General features: G+C 38.0%; 1 protein-coding gene and 1 pseudogene across 2 annotated transcripts; one reads left to right on the top strand and one right to left on the bottom strand.

Annotated features, from left to right (window-relative positions):
• LOC107702836 (C2 calcium-dependent domain-containing protein 4D-like) overlaps positions 1-1063 on the bottom strand; it is a 5000-nt pseudogene extending 3937 nt beyond the window's left edge.
• On the top strand, positions 667-19022 carry LOC107702834 (glycerol-3-phosphate acyltransferase 4-like). 2 transcript variants are annotated; one of them, XM_016505256.1, is made up of 12 exons: positions 667-1093; positions 3083-3585; positions 6535-6607; positions 7034-7367; positions 9490-9579; positions 11790-11883; positions 11996-12111; positions 12289-12344; positions 13093-13178; positions 15180-15308; positions 15832-15911; positions 16876-19022. In XM_016505256.1, the coding sequence occupies exons 2-12, from the start codon at positions 3418-3420 to the stop codon at positions 16982-16984; spliced, it is 1335 nt and encodes a 444-aa protein (XP_016360742.1). In that variant the 5' UTR covers positions 667-1093; positions 3083-3417; the 3' UTR covers positions 16985-19022. The 2 variants fall into 2 exon arrangements, with proteins under 2 accessions (XP_016360742.1, XP_016360741.1); XM_016505255.1 differs by lacking the exon at positions 667-1093 and adding an exon at positions 1207-1495.
• Positions 19023-20599: the final 1577 nt, after the last annotated feature.

The raw sequence follows: 20599 nt of genomic DNA, 5'->3' as shown, positions 1-20599 counted from the left end.
TAATAAAATAAATTATATATATATATATATATATATATTTGTGCCATTGACATTGCATACAGTCCTGCATCTCCACCTGGTGGATTCTTAGTGTAAGTTCTGCTGTTTGAAAGAACAGTTATTTTAGCTTTTTAGGATTTAAACGTTGTTTTTTTTCTGTATCTCGACAAAATAGGCTTCCTACGGATTATTTAGTTGTTGGTCACTAGAACTCGCTGATACTGGTCATTAGAAAAAGTAAATGATAGGGTTAGAGACTCGAAAGTTGTCTCTAATTGGTCAGATATATAATAATTCTTATATTTAGTTTGTCTCACTGTCTTTTGTTAAATTAAATCCCATTTGAGCTTCTCAGTTTTGTTGTAAAGATGTGAATTATCATTCAACCTGTAGCGGAAGCAGCGCGTTGATCTCGTGATCACATGAAACATGTTACTTTTCTCCGCGCTTCTGAGGATTAACCAATCACCTGCGTCTGTGATTACTAGCTAACGCTATTTTATAAAATATATTTGAGCAATTTCTAGAGCGAAATTGTACGATTTATACCAATCCTTTAGAATACAAATGTCTCCAGTGAGACAAAAAATGAATAAATAAATAAAAGCAAGAAAACGTCCTGAGATTTGAATGTGTCGCAATGGTTTTTTTCTGAGCCTCGACGCGCCCCCTGGCGGAAGACATCCGTCTGCCTCTCACTCCCGCGGGTGGTGTTGCTCTCAGACGCGCGTCAGTCTGTGCGTCACTGACGACATGCGGATCTTCGCTCTCGCATCCCTTTCCGTGACGGTCTGTTCCGCCGGTGTCGGTGAGCGCGATGCGGACGCGCCCTCGGTTTGAGATCGAAGCGGCTCAGCTCCGTAACGCGCCGAGTTAATGCTTCTGTCGATGCCGCACACGCGATGCGTGGTCTGTGTAAGATGATCCGTGAAGACAGTCATCCGATCCGCTGCTCTGCTCTGCTCTGCCTGTTCATCAACCAACTAGCTGAAGGCTATAGCTGGCACAGATTACCTGCTTAGTTATAAAGTCATGTAGTGGATCGAGCAGGTTTTCTTCGAACAGCGATACAGCAGGCTGTATAACCTGATGTGTGAGTACTTGAGTAATTGTACTTCATTACTACTGCTGCTGCTGCTAATGAAGTATTTGGGGTAATTGTAGTCAAGTGCTGTTGAAACATTACTTTTCAACTACCCCGCCGGTGTCGGTGAGCGCGATGCGGACGCGCCCTCGGTTTGAGATCGAAGCGGCTCAGCTCCGTAACGCGCCGAGTTAATGCTTCTGTCGATGCCGCACACGCGATGCGTGGTCTGTGTAAGATGATCCGTGAAGACAGTCATCCGATCCGCTGCTCTGCTCTGCTCTGCCTGTTCATCAACCAACTAGCTGAAGGCTATAGCTGGCACAGATTACCTGCTTAGTTATAAAGTCATGTAGTGGATCGAGCAGGTTTTCTTCGAACAGCGATACAGCAGGCTGTATAACCTGATGTGTGAGTACTTGAGTAATTGTACTTCATTACTACTGCTGCTGCTGCTGCTAATGAAGTATTTGGGATAATTGTAGTCAAGTGCTGTTGAAACATTACTTTTCAACTACCTTTGTAAAGAAAGTTTTTTTCTCCTTAAAATGTTATTTAAACCTCGAAATTAAATAAATTTTACTTATTTTTTTTATTTAGAACAGCCAATGAAATGCATTTTAATGTAAAATGTAGTTGTCATTCACTTTCTGTTAACCTAAAGCAAATCCCTTTAATCCATTTAATTCCAAAATATTCCCAGCTAAATTATGACGTGATTTACCGGGATAGCAGAGTAAAACTGTTTCTCAGCTGCGTGCCTCCTTTAACGAGATCATTACTAAGGTCGGAACTCAGTGATGAAATAGTGATTACTGATTAAGTAGGTTACTTTGCATAATTTAGTGCTTCAAATTTACTTCAGTGAAAATCTTAACTGTACCTCAATTTTCTTTGGTCCATTTCAGACAGTGTTATTTTAGTATTATTTACACTTTTTTTTGGAACCTGTGATGCTTTTTTTTTTAGGATTTAATGAATAAAGTTAAAAAGAACAGTGTTTATTTAAAATAGAAATCTTTTCTAACAATATAAGTCTTTATTATCACTTTTTATTAATTTAGCACATCCTTGCTGAATAAAAGCATAAAAAAATATAAAAAAATGACTGAGCCCAAAGTTTTGATCGGTAGTGTATATTGTTACAAAAGATTTCTATTTTGATTAAATGTTGTTCTTTTTAACTTTTTTATTCATTGAAGAATCCTGTAAAAAGTATCACAGGTTCCCAAAAAATATTAAGCAGCACAACTGTATCCAACATTGATAATAAATCAGCATATTAGAATGATTTCTGAAGGATCATGTGACATTGAAGACTAAATAAAACATGTGTTTGATGAAAATTCAGGTTTGCATCACAGAAATAAATTATATTTTAAAGTATATTAAAAACATTTTAAATTGTAATAATATTTCACAATATTACAGTGTTTTTCTGTATTTCTGATCAAATAAATGCAGCCTTGATGAACAGAAGAAAACATTACTAATCTTACTGATCCCAAACTTTTGAATGGCAGTATATACTAATTTTATTTTAATTTGAGTATAAGTTCTAGTAATTTATGTACTTTCATTTTTTATTAATGTTTTGTTTTATTTTAGCTTTATTTCAATCACTGAAAAAAGTATTTTATAGTTTTAGTTAATAAAAACAGTTTTTTTTTTATTGTATGTATAATTGTGGCTAGGTACTTTGAGTAAAAGTTCTTCTCTTCTCTTCTCTTCTTCTCTTCTCTTCTCTTCTCTTCTCTTCTCTTCTCTTCTCTTCTCTTCTCTTCTCTTCTCTTCTCTTCTCTGTACTCGTGGGAGCTCTGACTCTAACGTGTCCTTGTTTGAGATCCCAGTGTAGTCCCAGGCCACTTTGTTTGGCTTTGTGATCAACCTGTTGCATTTACTTTGGTGTGTTCAGTCGCAGTCAGTTGGATTTGAATAAGCCTGTGTTTGAGTGAATTGTAATCCTCTTCCTGTTTGTGTTTCCTTCACATTCTCCAGGTTTCTCCATTACAGAGTTTTGAGTGAAGAGCTGTCATGTTCTGTGAGCCTACAGGCATCTGAAGTTGCAAAATTGCCAATGTTGAAGAATATGAATCAATAAAAGCGAAGCTGATCACCTCTGGGCAGTGCTACATGCAGAAGGATGGGTTTGCTTCATCCAGTCGTGAGCCATCAGAAATGAAAGACTGTGTAATGTCACCTGTCTGCTTTATGGACGCATTCCACATCGTACTCTGGAGACTTTGACCCTAAAAGTGCCTGAGAAAGCTGCCTGTTGGGGTGTCCACTTTCCTCTCCTTTCTAAAAACAAACCACATTTTCGTTTGGTAAAAATGGGCCCTTTTATGTCTCCTTTCAATAATCTGCTATGCATGCTGTTGGGCATCTCTTTCACTGTCTGGTTCACGCTGCTCTTGGTCTTCATCATCGTTCCAGCCATTTTCGGTCTGTCTTTCGGTATCCGCAGACTCTACATGAAGACGCTGCTCAAGGTGTTTGAGGTGAGTCAGGAGGTCATCTTGTTGGATTGTTGTTCATACTGATTTATTTGTGGCCTTGCATTTGTTCTCTGGATTGTATAGAGTTGACAGAAAGTTTGGAGTGAGAGAGATGAATAACCAATCATTCAGTCACATTAAATCAGTTGTTTTAAATACTATAAATGAATTTAGGCATCGCAACATTGTAATGTATGGAAGGAAAGATTAATATATTTTGATATTTGCAAAATATTACATTTAACAGTGTTATTAAATTGTTAGCATTTTTTTAAATGAACTTTAAAGGGATAGTTCACCCAAAAATGAAACTTCTGTCATTAATTTCTCACCCTAATGTTGTTCTAAACCCATTAGACCTCCGTTCATCTTCGGAACACAAATTAAGATATTTTTGATGGAATCTGAGAGCTCTCTGATCCTCCCATAGACAGCAAGGTAACTACCACGTTCAAGGTCCAGAAACGTAGCAAGGAGATCGGTAAAATAATCCATGTGACATCAGGGGTTCAACCGTAATATTACGAAGCTACGAGAATACTTTGTACGCAAAAGAAAATTTTGACGAATTGTTGTGTTTTTTTTTTCTTTTGCGCTAAAAGTATTTTCGTAGCTTTCGTGTCTATGGGAGGGTCAGAGAGCCCTCAGATTTCATCAAAAATATCTTAATTTGTGTTCCGAAGATGAACGGAGGTCTGATGGGTTTAGAACGACATGAGGGTGAGTAATTAATGACAGAATTTTCATTTTTGGGTGAACTAACCCTTTAAGTGAATTTTAGAATCTAAATGTAAACATTTAACAATGCTTAAATATTTAATATTTATTAGATAACTGATATGATAATGACATTGTGCATAATATCATGGTACTATCATGATACATGTCCAAAAAACACTGTATTGTCACAGCACCATGTCCAAAAAACTGTGGTACTAACATGGTACTTTTTGATACTTTTTATTTAGTCAGTGCACTTGGTAGTGTGAACTTCTCATGCACTCATGTTTTGCATATTCATACTCTTACATTATTGTGGCCATCTGATGAGATTTAGATGGAGTTGGGAGGTCAGTGCACAGTTTGCATTTTTTATTGGTCCAGAGAACATACTGGGATCTAAATATGAATACAGTTCTTTTTTTAACTAAGAGGCCAGGTGCAAGAAATGAGATCTGGACGAGGAGGACATGTTAAGCACATCTGGTTAATGTTTCTAGAAAATGCATGATTTGCTTCCTTTACTGGCACTGTTTCCCCCCCAAATGAAAATCATAGAGTGGAGAGACAGGTGTGGAGGTGGAGTGAAGAGCTGAGGGGCTGCTCCTCTCCAGCTGTGGCTGATTTATTTCAGCATTACCTCACGTCCGTCTGAAGCTGTTATGTAACTGGTCGTGCATTCGCACTGCCTGAGCAGACATGCGTGCTACTCTCGTCCTGCTGCCTGAAACTGGAAACGAGTATTTTTCCAACAACAAGCAGGAGAATTTCTTGAAATGAAGGAGAAATTCTAGTTAAAAGTCATGTTGTTTGGGTGTTAAACAACATTCAGCTTAGCCAACCTAGTCACGGGGAAGCAATAAAGAGGAAGTTTGACAGATAATAATGGTTTTAAATCCCTAAACAAAAAAAAAACTAAAAAAATAAGAGTAAAATGCTAAAAAAGTGCTATTCCTGACTGTGTGTAGAATCTACAGCTCTGCAGCTGTACATTGCAACAGGATTGTAAATGTTTACTGTACCATGAGCTTCCAGGGACAAAATGATGAAAAAATGTGTGGTGTCTATATTCTGTCCTCAACCTCAGAGTACTCTTATTACAGATTAGAAGAAACCTTAGTTCAGATAGAGAAATAAGACAAATTAATAGGCTAACATTGAGGCATTGAAGTTAAAGCAAAACGTGTGTTAATTTCGCAAGATATCAATAGCAGCCCTTCGGTGTTTTCTGATTCTCAAGTCAAGTCAATTGTTTGCATTGTGTGCTCCACATGCCTGAATTAACATACTGACATTATTCGTCCTCCCAGAGCTTTTCAATAAAGTGCTTGTTGTTCCCTGAGGGAACATTCAGTATGTATGTGTGTGTATGTTTGTGCTACACAGTCCACCGCAATGTGTTTTCAAATCATGAAACAGGCAGTTTATTTTAAGGTCCATTATGATGAGGAAGTAAATGAGTTTTATTTTGTGATAATGACTGGCTGACTGTGCATTAGATATGTCATAGAGTGCTGCAGGGATGACATTTTTGTAGGCCAAAACCTGGAAACAAGTGACCGTAGCATTTGAGCACTTCCAGTTCCATTGTCATGAAGTCAGTGGGGTTTTTGAATGGCTTTTTTAATCGTGTTCTTGCAAACTCAAACTTTCAGGGAAAAGACTAAAAAAGTAGTTGGAAGCTTAATGGTGGTGACGTTGAAATCATGTGTAGTTTGTTTTTGTTTATATATAACGTTTAGCTATCTGGTTATACTGTATTTAGGCTTCAAAATGTATAAGTTGTGTTAATTTGTGAGGACTCTCGGGTTTGAACAAAACGTGTAAAAATCATAAACTTCAGTCAGTCACAGAGCTTATTTTCTGCACTAATCCAAAAAACAGAGGTAACCAGGGTGTTGCTAACTTTCAGGTTGGTCTGCAAAAATATGTCATCACTGCAGCACTCTATGATTACAATAATATTTAATCTTTTTTGATATTTTCCACCGTTAATTGATTTTTCATTCATGATCAGAGGGTTAAATATGTATTTAGTTTTAAATAAATATTTTAATTAATTATATTTTAGCATTTATATACATTTAAATATTTAGATAATACTTTTATCTAATAATAATAATATCTTTTCAATTCAATTAAGATAATTCTTACAATAGTAAAACAATACTAGAGTGTTTCAGTGGTAATAATATTGCATTAAATTGAGGTTGTTTTTCTTTATTTTCGCAGTGGGCCACAGTGAGGATGGAAAGAGGAGCCAAGGAGAAAAAACATCTTTTGTACAAGCCTTACAGTCTTAATAGTACGTGTGTCAGTGGCTGTGTAAACACTGTGCACTGTTACACCTGTGGGAAAATGATCTGTTGCTCCTGCTGTGTGCTCATCTGCTTGTTAATCTGAGTGACATTGCTTGTTTTGGCGTGTCCCAAGTGCTCGGTCGATCTCACGGGACGCGTACTGAGGTGTTTTTGTCAGTTGACCTATCAACAGAAAGATCAGGCAACAACTAATGGCAGTCAAACTACATTTGTGTCCCAATCACCTCCATTCAAGCTGAATTGCTTGTGGTGTTGCAGGATATTTTTGTTGTTTTTTACATCCTGACATCATTTGCTGTTACATAGTTTTCAGGAGAGTGTTTGTTGATATAATTGCAAATTAAGAAAATATCATTTTTTCAGGATTCTATTTTCTGGATGTTGATATTGTATGTATTATTTTATCCCAGGCATTATTGCTAAAGAACCTACATCACTTGAAGAGGAGCTCAAAGAGATTCGGCGAAACTGCAGCAGCCGAGAGTTGGATGGCTCCGCCTCCACCACCACAAGCCCCTCCCCTTCCTCGTCAGAGTTTGAAATGTCGGACACCTTCTACTTTTGCCGCCGTGGCATTGAAAGCATCGTAGATGATGAGGTTACCAAGTGTTTCACGGCAGAGGAGCTTGAGTCGTGGAACTTGCTGACCAGGAGCAACAATAACTTCAATCACATTAGCACCAGACTGACAGTGCTGTGGGGTCTCGGTGTTGTCATCCGTTATGGGTTTCTGCTGCCCCTCAGGTGAGGAAGTTCGGCGCTAATATTAAAATTCTGGCTGATACAAATAAATTGTATTGCCAATAACCCATAAATTACAAATCTGTACTATTTTGTCTAAATAAAGTAAAATACTAAAAACTAAAATCAGTCATTTTAAATGGCAGTGAATGTAGGCGTTACATCATTGTAATGTACAGTATGAGAAATGGATGTTCGTTTTTAAATTTGAAACTTGCTAAGATTACATTTAACAATGTTAAAATTATTTCACTAATTACTTCAGTGAACGTTAGATGACAGTAAAGCTAATATAATGTAAAAAATAGGAGAAATGAGCATCACAATTAAATACAGAGTATTTATACTCTATCCAATATCAGCTGATACCAGAAAATTAAAAAATCTCTCATTTTGGCTGGTAATGGTAACAATATATTGCGTATAGTAAAATAAGAAAATAACCCTTATTTATTGAATAAACAGATGTGAAGATTAGAAGAGAAGTATGCTAAAATGAGGCCACTGCTAACAACTAACAAGTACTAAAATGCATTTTGACACATACCATGGTAATATTATGTTTTTTGACATGTACCATGGAAATACATTGGTAATCTTTGAAGTACCTTGGCGTACAAAGTAATACCATGGTATGTAACGAATTATTATGGATTTACATTCTGGTACTGCCAAGGGATGTTTTTTTGTAGGAGACATTGCACAGAGTTTTCAAATTAGATAATAACTGGATTGATAAAACAATACAGCAAAGACACAGTCCATGTTTATTGTTGGGTATATTGGTACATTAAATACTCACCCCTTATAATACTTACAGGGGCCCCTATATGTCATATTACCAAACAGAAAAAAGCAGCACTTGTAATATTCAGTTGCAATTTAGGGTGTTAAATAAATAACTCTTATTTTTGAATGGCTGACATTATAATTTGACATCATTCTAACTGGTCCACCCTGAGACACTTACTCTGTTCTGGCACGCGAGTCTGAATTTAGCGTCTTACAATACAGGCTAATTCTGCCACCCCTCAGGGCCATATGGAGCTTGTGTAGGATTAATGTCAGTCAGGGCAGTGGCCTTAACCCACATTCTTTAATAGAAACTCCTCACCCACCCGTGTGCACATTTGAGATGAGGAAGAGCGCCTGATATCTGAGCTCTGTTTAATCAGATGTTCTCAACTGGGTATTGTGGGATTAATTGAATTATGGACGGAAACCCAAATGCTCAGTATTATTGCTTGAACTTTTCAGCAGCATGCATTGGGTCAGAGCTGTGGTGCGGTGGGGAGTTCGTGTGCTCTTGGAACTGTTGTGATCATAGCTAATGTAGGTTTATATTTGACCTGTGACATATTACAGTCTCTCTAATCCATTAATGCCCTGTTCTCTCTTTTTATCTCAAATGAAAGTCAAACACCGTGTCTACACCGGACGCAAGCGGCGCGACAAAATACGATAGAACTCATTATAATCAGTGATGCTGTCTACACTTGATGCGGCACGGCGCGACACGACAAATCCCCGACAGAAAACTGCTGCCGCATTCTATTTATGACATATTGACACAAATTTCAAATGATTTTCAGCGGTTGCTTTGTCGCGTCCGGTGTAGACAGACTTTAGCTGTTGTGGCGTGGTGCGACACGACAACTGTCGAGTCCGGTGTAGACACGGTGTAAGGCTTAAAAGTAAAAAAAAAAAAAAAAAACGACTTTTTTTTTATATTAAAAGTGAACTCTGTAATTTATTGCTAATTAAAAAAAATCTACAAATAAAAAAAATTTGTAAATAAAATGCTGAAATATTAAAATGATATACATTCATATGAGATGAATACTCTGAATATTCTACATAGACTAGGTTGCATCCTCATAGGTATGCTTCAGAGATCCAGAAAACTGCAAACAAAACTTGCTGTGCACTTTTAAACTAAAAAGAGTTTAAAGGGTAAATTTTGTAAAGAGTGTTCTAGAGTTTGAGCTGAAATGTCTTGTTTTTATTTTTATCAGGTTAAAGGATTTTTTTTTTTTTTCATTTATTTTGCTTTCTTAAACTAGTGCTAGAACAACATATCTGTGAGGCCAATAACAGATGTTCACATGTCTGTGTGTGTTTGCAGGATGAAAAATTTTCTCAGTGAGAAGGTGCACCTGATGTGTTACCGTATCTGTGTGAGAGCGCTGACTGCTATCATCACATACCATCACAGGTAAGAAGTGTCACAGATGTGTTATGCACGCTTACTGGAAATCTCCAACTATCTGGAGCCTTGGCATTTTGGGTCATTGTGCAGTCTGAAATAACATGTTCCCAATCACACATATAAGCTCTCACAATGAGATGCCCACACTCACATTAGCAATCACATACATGCTCAATCACTCACATAAACACTCACAATTGGAGTAATCACAATCAAACAAACAATCAGATACATGCATAATTACATAAACACTCACATGCTCACAATCAGACACTCACAATCACACACATACATGCTCACAATAACATGCATAAACACTCACATACACACACAATCACACAGATATTCTCACAATCAGATGCTCACAATCAAACATGCACACATAGAAACTCACAATGACATTCTCACAATCAGACACTCATAATCACTCTCAAGTAGACACAATCACAAAAATACTCTCACAATCAGACGTTCACAATCAAACATTCACATACATGCGCGATCACAAGCATACTCTCACAATCAGATGTTCACATTCACACACATAGATCACACACCGTCACTCTCACAATGAGATTCTCACAATCATACAAACAGTCACATACACAGTCACACACATACTCTAACAATCAGGCTCACAATCGCATGCTCGCATACCTGCGCAATTACCCACATATTTTCACAATCACACAAACACTCACATACATGCACAATCACACGCATACTCTCACAATCACACTCGCAATGAGATTCTCACAATCATACGAACACACATGCACACCTACATTACCTACACTAACAATCATTCACATACACGTGCAATCACACACACTTTCTCAATCAGGCAGTCACACAATCACAATTACACAAACTATTACACATTCTGAATCACATACATGCACACTAACAATCACTCAGTCACACACATGCTTACAATCTCACACGCTCACAATAACACAATCATACACTCATATGAGTCTCATAATCGCACACTTAAATCATGCATTCAGAATCACATGCTCACAATCACATTCTCACAGTTCTCTTTGAAGTAGTTCTTCAAACCTGACTGTCTTCCTTGAGACACAAAAGGACAAATTTTGAAGAATGTGCTAGTTGCTCTTTTCCATGCAAGTAACCTTTCGCAAAGACCCGCCCCCTTAGTTACTGTTGCTATGTCCGACAACCCATGGCACTCTCACGCCACACATCATGTTCTCACTCAGTGAAAAATACATCGAGGACACTGACAACGAGCCGACAGACAAGACAGAGCAGGTTACTTTAGGTATGAGACAAAGTCTCAGCTTTTAAATTTTGTCATTTTGTAAAAAATTCAAACAATAAATACCGTTTTGTGGCCCTTTAATGTGTCGTGACAGATTGCTGTAGAGCCTCATTCAAGCGGCACATGAACCGATCATGTCTTTCTCTTTACTAGTTATAGCACGAAATAAACATGAATGAACATCAGAAGGTCTCTTGTTTCAACCGCGGAGAGACGTCAATACACACAATTTTTCAAGTTCAAGTCCACCGACATTAGTCTACTCTCCTGTCTGGTTTGTTTGTCGGACAAAATGGCAGATTCGCCGGTCAATCAAACTTCCGGCGAAGGGTCAATTCCTTACAGTGAATTAGAGCTGGTGCTTGAGAACGTTAACTTCTCTAGCATGTTCCGAATCAATGGTGAAGGGACATTTAGTTCTGATGTTATCTGACACACAAACAGAGTGGGGTCAGACATCATAACACCCGAACGGTGTAACAGCGAGTTAACAATGGTTTGGTGTTTCAATGTCAGGTCAGATTTAAACTGAATTTGAACACCTCTTTGTCATTATCTCAGCTTGTCATTCCTGCATCGCCCTAATGTGATCATGTGTGGTATTTCAGGTCACTGTCCTCCTGTGCATTCTCTCTCTATCTCCTTTTCTCTTCTTCTTAAAATACGATACGAATAGAGAAAAGTCTTTCTCTTTTTCTCAGGACCTCTCCCTTGACCAGTCAAACTGGCTCCTTTCACAGGGACATTCAGGGTTTGGTGACAACAAAACAGCTTGGAGAAGACACTACTAAACTGTTGGATGTCCGCACAAACTCTTTCATTAGATGACATTTGACCTGTTTACCACAAACTCACATTGCTCTGCTTCTCCTGCAACTATTTACACCCTCTGCTCACAAACTCCTCTCTTTGTCTTTCTCTGGGACAGTGAAAACAAACCCAAGAATGGAGGCATCTGTGTCGCCAACCACACGTCACCCATTGACGTCATTATACTAGCCAGTGACGGATGCTATGCAATGGTAAGTGTGTTTCTTGACTGGAACTGTAGTGGGTATGTGTGAGAAAGCTGCTCTGAGAGGGTTAATTGTGTGTGTGTGTGTGTGTGTGTGTGTGTGTGTGTGTGTGTTATAGGTGGGTCAGATCCATGGGGGCCTGATGGGGCTCATTCAGAGGTCTATGGTGAAAGCTTGTCCACACATTTGGTTCGAGCGCTCAGAAGTCAAAGATCGCCATCTAGTGGCTAAAAGGTAACACAGCATCACAGCTTATCTTATTTCTGTGGCTATTCCTATTTCACAAAAGTGCTGGATTCTTCTAAACATATTCCTCTTAATATTATTAGTTCAAATATTTCACCGAATTGCATTTTTTATAACACTCATACATTGTTATTATTGTTATTAATGAAATGAGTTTTATTTCAGGTTGAGCAATCACGTAAAAGACAAAAGCAAACTGCCCATCCTCATATTCCCCGAAGGTGAGCTGAACTCATTCTCAGAAATTTGTGTTAATATGAAAAGGAGACTAGAGTAGACTACTATGTTTGTTTCCTACATCCACTACCAATTAAAAAGTTTGGGGTTGGTAAGATTTGTAAAGTTTTTGAAAGAAGTCTCTTATGTTCATCAAGGCTGCCTTTATTTGTTCATACAGTAAAATACAGTAAAACAGTAATACTGTGAAATATAATTTCAATTTCCAATAACAGTTTTCTGTTTGAAAAGTATTTTAAAATGTAATTTATTCTTGTGATGCAAAGCTGAATTTTTAGCAGCCATTACTCCAGTGTCTCATGATCCTTTATTATTATCAATATTGAGAACAGTAGTGCTGCATAATATTTTTGTTGGAAGCCGTGATAATTTATTTCTTTATTTTTTTACTTACCGACCCCAAACTTTTGAACAGTAGTGTAGATATTTTTAAATTGAAAGGCTTTATAACTTTAGACAGCAGGAAACAAATACTGGACATCCATAATTCAAAAGCAGTGTTTGTTGAAAATTTCTCACTAAGTGAACTGGTCTCACTTGTTTTTTCAGGCAGAGAAAGAATGTGATGGAAAAACGTGTTGTGATTGAATAAATTACAATTGACCTTTTACAGTTTCTCCACTAATTCATATACGTATATAAATAGTAACTAACATGGAACAAGTGATTTGATTTGGTTGTTAATATGCTATTATGTTTATTTCTTGTGTTTATCATATAATTTGTCTCCAGGTACCTGCATTAATAACACATCAGTCATGATGTTCAAGAAAGGAAGCTTTGAAATTGGCTCAACCGTCTACCCTGTCGCCATAAAGGTCAGAAAATCTCATTTCCCTAGTGAATACTTTGGGTTAGGGATGTGAGCAAACCTTGAACATCAAGTATTAAACACTGATTAAACAATGTTTGTGCTACAATCATAAATGATACCTGAATGATACGCATGGTAGTCTGAGACCACTAATGAAAATACCGCTACTGAACGAATTACATAATCAGCATAATCATTTGAATTACAAAATGACCACGAATTATTGTCCTAGTGTTTGGTTTGTCCTCTTTTGCGTTAACAACAGCGGCTCTCAAGCTGAATGAACTCTACAAGTTTGTGTCAGTCCCATAGACTGTATAAAAACATGGACGTAGTGTCCGTGACGTCACCTGTAGGTCTCCGAAGAGCGTTTTTGAAGCCTAAAGTAGGTGGAGCCGGCCGTCGCCATCTTGGCAGCGCGTCACCGCGCGTCACTTCCGGATAATCGAAAATGGGCAAAGAGGCGGGAGCCGGTTGCTGAAACCATGCCCATTTAGCTCGACGCCGGTGACAGCAGCGGCAATCCACCTGTCACTCAAGTGGCCACGCCTTTAATTATGCAGAACTTTAAGGCTTAACATAATTTAAACAGATGAGTTATAAAAAAATTCACCCCCCTCACAGTTGTCATGAAGGGCAAAATTAGCTATATAGACCAAAACCACTTTTTGTAACAGGCTGTAAACATATTTTTTTCTGCTGTAAAGTTGGGCATTTTAACATGGGGAGTCTATGGGACTGACTCCCTTTTGGAGCCAGCGTCTAGCGGCCAGTCGATGAATTGCAGTTTTAGTCACTTCCGTGTTGGTTTCACGAGAGAGCGGAAGGTTGCCGCTTGGTCAGTCCTGATGATCATGTTGAATGCTTATTGGATCTGATCTAAAAATATGGCATAGTCTTACTACTACACAAAATCTTAAAATAAAGAAGAAATATTTTTGAATTTTATGTCAAATTTCTTTGTTTGACATTTTTCAAAATAATAAAAGGTTTTAAAAATTCCAGATTTTTAATGAGGTCTCACACTTTTGGACCCTACTGTAAATTGTGAGACATGTTGAGTTGATGTGTGCTATTTCTTTTCTCTTGAGTTGATCTGAGATATGGCTGGTGGATGATATAACAGGCGAAAACTAAAAATCCCATAGATGGAGAGACCTAAGCCATCTCTAGGGACTTGGGGGTGGACTCTTTTGACTTGGTCCAGTAAGCAAGCACCTAGCCATCCCAGAACAGCATAGCAACATGTTTAAAACCACCCACAACACCCTGGCATCAAGTAGAAATCTAGTATTACCACAGTGTTTTGAGTGCTGAAAGAACTTTTTTTTTTCTTTTACCGATCGTTTACATGTGCAAATGTCTTCTGACACGTGCCCATTCATGTGTCTTTTACACTTAAAACATGCTGGACAAACTGATTATTCCAAACTTAAAAGATTTTTTTTCAGTTATCAGTAATGTGTTTTTAATGCTGTAGCGGGTAGGCTGTATGATTTCACTCTCGTTCTGAGCTGTGAAGCTGCTTTCAAAGGTTCCTCCTTGTTTGCATGCTCTCTTACTTTATCAGCTTTTATGCTAAGAAAAATGATGAAGGGCAAATGATTAGGATGTTGATGACTTAATCAGTATTTGTCAGCAATAACATCTTAACATCCTTAAAACAAGATTACTTGAGAAGCAAAATTGTGTAAGATATTAAGAATTATTTTTGCATTACATTAGCTTAAATGTGTTTTGGTTTTAAATGTGCTTTTTTTGTTTTGTTGTATATTAAGTTTTATTTCAAGGTTTAAAAGTTTTAAATACCGTCTAACTTTTAAACAAATAAGAAATAATATCTGAATACAGGTTTTACTGTATGCATTTGTTTTTTTGTTTTAAGAATGTTTAGGTGTGTTTACTGGGAAAAAAAAAAAGATGACTGAAGAGATACTTTTTTCTTGCGTCAGCATTGTGGTGGTGGTTGCATTGTATTTCATTTGCATGTTTTGTGATTTTCTAGTATGACCCTCGGTTTGGGGAAGCCTTCTGGAACAGCAGTAAGTTTGGGATGGTGAATTATCTGCTCAGGATGATGAGTAGCTGGGCCATCGTCTGCAGTGTGTGGTACCTGCCTCCGATGAGCCGTCAGGTAAGGCCTACATGCATGCAGTAAAATCTGTGGTATGACTGACTTGCACTGCCCTTCCCATTTTTGCAGTGGTGCATTTAATACACAAATCAAGCACAAATGAGCCCGAGTGAGTTTGGAGTTTTGTCCACCCACCACAGATTGGAAATGGACATCTGTGTTTGCATGTGGGCATGCAAATAAACAAATAGACCATTGTTTTTAATGCATGTAAAGGCTCCTGTCCCCAAAAAACCCCGAAATGGTCACCATAGGTAAATCATTGTGCTGATGTGATCCGCCACACCTTGAAAGTTACAAAAGTTCTCTGGAAAATCACTGGAATATTTTTGGAAGTCCTTCCTTTGTGTATTTATAGTTTGATTCAGAAAAAGAATAACTGTTTCTTCAATTATACATGCTGTTAACTGAAAATGCTGGAAAACAAATTGTAACAAGTGTGAAAATACATTTTAAGCACTTAATCATTTTTAAAACCAAAGGTCAAGTTTTTTTTGTCAATGTCTGTTTTGTCACCTTGCAGGAAGGTGAGGATGCAATGCAGTTTGCTAACAGAGTAAAGGCAGCCATTGCCAGACAGGGTGGTCTAGTGGACCTGCTGTGGTAAGTCAGCTGTCGTATCTGACTCAACTGTCAAACTGACTGTAAATAAATGACAGATGTTGAATAAACATTAATTTAACAACATAAGATGAACCTTAAAGGTAGGGTAGGATTTCAGAAAGGCTAGCTATAGCAAGCTAATGAACGCACTGATGACGTGTCATGTCTGCGGACAGGGTGAACAGAGGTATGCAAATACATACGTTGACAGGCAGGCAGAACAGCCTATCGTGGCCCTCGGATCGAGGAATATGTTTGGACGAACATTTTATGGTCCTATGCTTTCCACAGACGATATAAATACATTTAGACCACTTAACTGATTAAGTGGTGTAAGTGATTGCTATCGGGATGTGAAGAGACTTTCAACCAGGTTTTTTTTAACCAGATCACCTACCCTGCCTTTAATGTACAGTTATTTAAGTTATTTCAATGAAAAACCATCAAGTGTGAGCCGTCACACAGGGAGTTGTGGTAATGTCAATTTATGGTTTTTGATAGACGACTTGTTCTTTCTCACTTCTAAAAACGGTAAATTTAACAGTATTTTACTGTAAAATTGTTTGAAATGTCCTATTAGTTACATTATTACAGTTTTTTCACTATAGAGTAATGGAATTTACCTTTGACCAATTAACAGGTTTTTAACCGCAGCAATTTTACAGTCTTTTACTGTAATCATGATAATTTTTTTGTTGAGGCCAAAGAAAAGTAATAAAAACACTAATATAAGCTGTAATATAACTGACTGTCTGTACAAACATAACATATCTGGTTTAAGCTGATCTCCCAGCCTGGCCAGCTGACAAATGCCCAGAACCCTTCTAAAACCAGCCAGCATGGTTTTGACCAGACTGGGAGGCCAACAAACCAGCTTAGGCATATTAAAGCTGCTTTTCTCAGTAGGTAAATGACCTTTTTTTTGGTAAATGACAGTTTAGTTGAAACTTTTTTTTTTTTTTAGGGATGGTGGGTTGAAACGAGGGAAAGTGAAAGACACTTTCAAAGAGGAGCAACAAAAGCTCTACAGCAAGATTTTGGTTGGAACGCAAGAGGTCCGCAGTCGTTCTTGAGGAGATGAATCAGGTGAGGACCTGGAGGGCAAGAGAGGGCTCAGAGACATGGACAACGACGTTATGCTTTTGTTTTACATCCAATAACAAGAACTGTCCTTGTTTAATTGTTCGTCTTTGTGAAAAGACCAAAGTGTGTCCAGTGTTAGGTCAGATCGTGATCAAAACACCATGAGATGTGTTTTGATGCGTAATGGTACGTTTACTGAAGTCAATGTAGCGTGATTCAGTCCATAGTGGCCGGGTCACTCATGAGGAGTCATAAGGACGCAATGCAGCAGTTTAATGGTTTTTCTCTCTTTTTGTTCATTTCTTGATTCGTTTTTTTTTCTTTTATTATCATTTACTCTTAACGTGTCATTAGGACGCGGTAAACTATTACATTTGATGGCCATGTATGGTTGAAGGAAACGCCTCATCAGGCTGCACGTAGGTGTCCGAGAGCATTTCTATCTCTCTGCTATACTTCTGCTGCGTGAGTCACTTTAATCCTGGATTTTAACAGGAGAAAACGGTGGAAATATTCATGGAAAACCTGCAATTTAAGGTTAGCCTGACCTTTGCAGATGAATAATCTGCATTGACCTTTCAAAATACCTCTGGATAAACAATCAAACCTGTGTGAAGGGTTTGAGAAGAAAGAGTGAAAAATTTAAGGGGGTCTGAATACTTTCCGTACCCACTGTATATATTTTTTTCTCGTCCTTGTGTGAAAGATCCAGAACTTTTCCATTCACATCTGGGAGTCAAATCATGAGAGTCTTAATGACATTGGCCAAGTGACGGCCAATTGAAAAGTCTATGAACTATTCTTCAGGTACTGCACTCATTCAAATTAAAACAATTGTTTGTGATGTTTTAAACAACACTATGCAGCATGTACTGTAAATATGCAACCAGTGTTTCCTACAGGACTTTTTTTTTCAGATCAATCGACCCTAAAACATGTTAAACAATAACATATTTTTTCAACACATCAATAATTTTTTTCAATATATTATTATAATTATTTTCAAGTAAAATACATTTTATTACAACAAAACCAAAAAAAATTCTGTTGCAAATTTATATCTTCAAAACCCAGTTATCAGTTCTGGGCTCATTTTGAGTTCATTGAGCGAGCGAGTAATCAGATTCGATTGAATAAGCTGTCTGATGATTTATCTGTTCAGACCAATGCATAAAAAACTGCAGACAGGCTGAATGAACATAAAAATTCACTCTGATATTTTTTATACCGAACATTAGTCTTAAACAGGCCTTTACTGAACTCAAAAATTCCACGTCCTTTCAGATGAAGCTTTAGCACAACAACATCCTGAATAGCAGTGCAGGAAACACCGTACGCAGCTAACTAGCTCTAAAACTAAAACACTAAAGGGCTCATAATGAAGCAGAATGAAAAAGTAGTATTTTTACAAAATGCTATGTAACAAAAAGGCTGCATCCGAAATCAAACACTCTTATGTTTGAATAAAATAATTACTTCGCGACTGCTAAAAAAAAGTCTGTTCTATGTAGTATGAATTTGTGTCATATGAATGTAATCCGGATGTACTACATACGTCACGTTGTCATTGTCATGTGACTAATAGTAGCAGCATCAGTTGCGTCGCTTCACTGTCATTCACAAATCATCTCTCGTGGCATCATCCGCTTTTTTATGAATGCTGTGAATTCGGACATACTACTCGTACTGTTTTTTGCCTACTATATGCAAAGAATACTATATGGGAAGTATGCGATTACAGATGCAGCCTATGTGTACCAAGGGTCTTTAATTTCAGGACTATGTTTGGTTACAACCGCTGATGAACAAGATGTTTGTTTAGTTGTTATTGTATTAAAGCTCGATCCACATGTGTGAAGCTGTTTCTGAGTTACTTTAGCTTTTGGACCTCTAATGTGTAAGATTCATTTGGATCTGATGAAGCCTGATTCTCCAGTAACACTAAAGCTGTGAAGATTTTAAAGGCGCAATATATAAGATTTTTTTATTAAAATATCCAAAAACCACTAGAACAGTGTTATATATTTTGCTGACTTGTGTACACTTACATTATCCCAAATGTTTCGAAGAATGTTTAAATCCAGAGAAATAAGCAATTTTAACTAGTGACACGGACCGTGTCTATAGTGTCATTGTGTCGCCTGCCAATGATGTCATAACCCCTCGATTTCCGGTTTTATTTTGTAGAAAACATGGAAACACCAAAGACGCTTTAAGAAGCGGGGAAGTCGTGGCCTAATGGTTAGAGAGTTGGACTCGTAACCCAAAGGTTGCGGGTTCAAGTCTCGTACCGGCAGGGATTGTAGGTGGGGGGAGTGAATGTGACTGAGGTGCCCTTGAGCAAGGCACCGAACCCCCAACTCCTCCCCGTGCGCCGCAGCATAAATGGCTGCCCACTGCTCCGGGTGTGTGTTCACGGTGTGTGTGTGTTCACTGCTGTGTGTGTGCACTTTGGATGGGATAAATGCAGAGCACTAATTCCTAGTATGGGTAACCATACTTGGCCACATGTCACGTCACTTTCACATATGTTGTGCGTTTTAATAGACCGGTGACGACCGCACAGAGTAGCATTATAACAGAACTTTCAAATCAGCGCTGCTTTTTTCCCCCCACATACGCACAACCGGAAGGAGCGGCAGCGGTCGACTGTGGCATAATAAAAGCTTCGCTGCTTTCGAGACGTGTGTCACGTTCATTCAGCGGCCTCGTTTCGCTTTGACGGCTTTCAGCCTATGAAGACGATAACTCCCATGATTCCACACTCAGTCACAGCGTCATCAAACTATGCCTTTGTTTCTTTGTTTATTTTAAATACGTGCCCTCTAGTGGCGAAAATGACATATTGTGCCTTTAATATCAACCTTATATGGGTGTGCGCAGCCATCTTGCACCAACTTAGATGGTTATTATTAGTTTTTCTCATTCAACCATCATTTATTATAAGAGCAGCATCTCTCACAGAGCCTGGTCATAAGCTGAAGGAGGCATGCACTGTACGATGGAGTTCCCCCAGTGGTTTTTGATTCAAGAAAGTGTAATATGCATTTAAAAATGATTATATACTTCATCTACGAAATTGTAATTGAATTGGCCACAAGTGGTGTATTACTTCACTAATTACAATTTTAAAGGGGTCATATGATGTTGCTAAAAAGAACATTATTTTGAGTATTTGGTGTAATGAAATGTGTTTATGCGGTTTAATGTTCAAAAAACACATTATTTTCCACATACTGTACATTATTGTTTCTCCTCTATGCCCCGCCTTTCTGAAACGCGTCGATTTTTACAAAGCTCATCGGTCTGAAAAAGACCAAGTGTGCTGTGATTGGCCAGCTATCCAGTGCGTTGTGATTGGCCGAATACCTCAAGCGTGTGATGGAAATGTTACGCCCCTATCATACTGTGATGCCCTGTCCGGCCGGAGCGACGAGACAAAAACATGAAAACCCATTGCATCCAGTGGGGACATTGCATCCAGTGGGGACATAATTATGGGTTATAATGACTTATACTGTCTTTTTACACGTAAACATAAAACCATGTCTACATTTGTGATGGAGAAATGACAAACAACAAGCCCTACTCTACACTGCCCAAAA

This window comes from Sinocyclocheilus anshuiensis, unplaced genomic scaffold (assembly GCF_001515605.1).
Source record: "Sinocyclocheilus anshuiensis isolate Anshui unplaced genomic scaffold, SAMN03320099.WGS_v1.1 scaffold366, whole genome shotgun sequence".
NCBI classification, from domain to species: domain Eukaryota; kingdom Metazoa; phylum Chordata; class Actinopteri; order Cypriniformes; family Cyprinidae; genus Sinocyclocheilus; species Sinocyclocheilus anshuiensis.
Note: the sequence above shows the minus strand (reverse complement) of the source record. Positions and strands in the feature narration are given on the sequence as shown.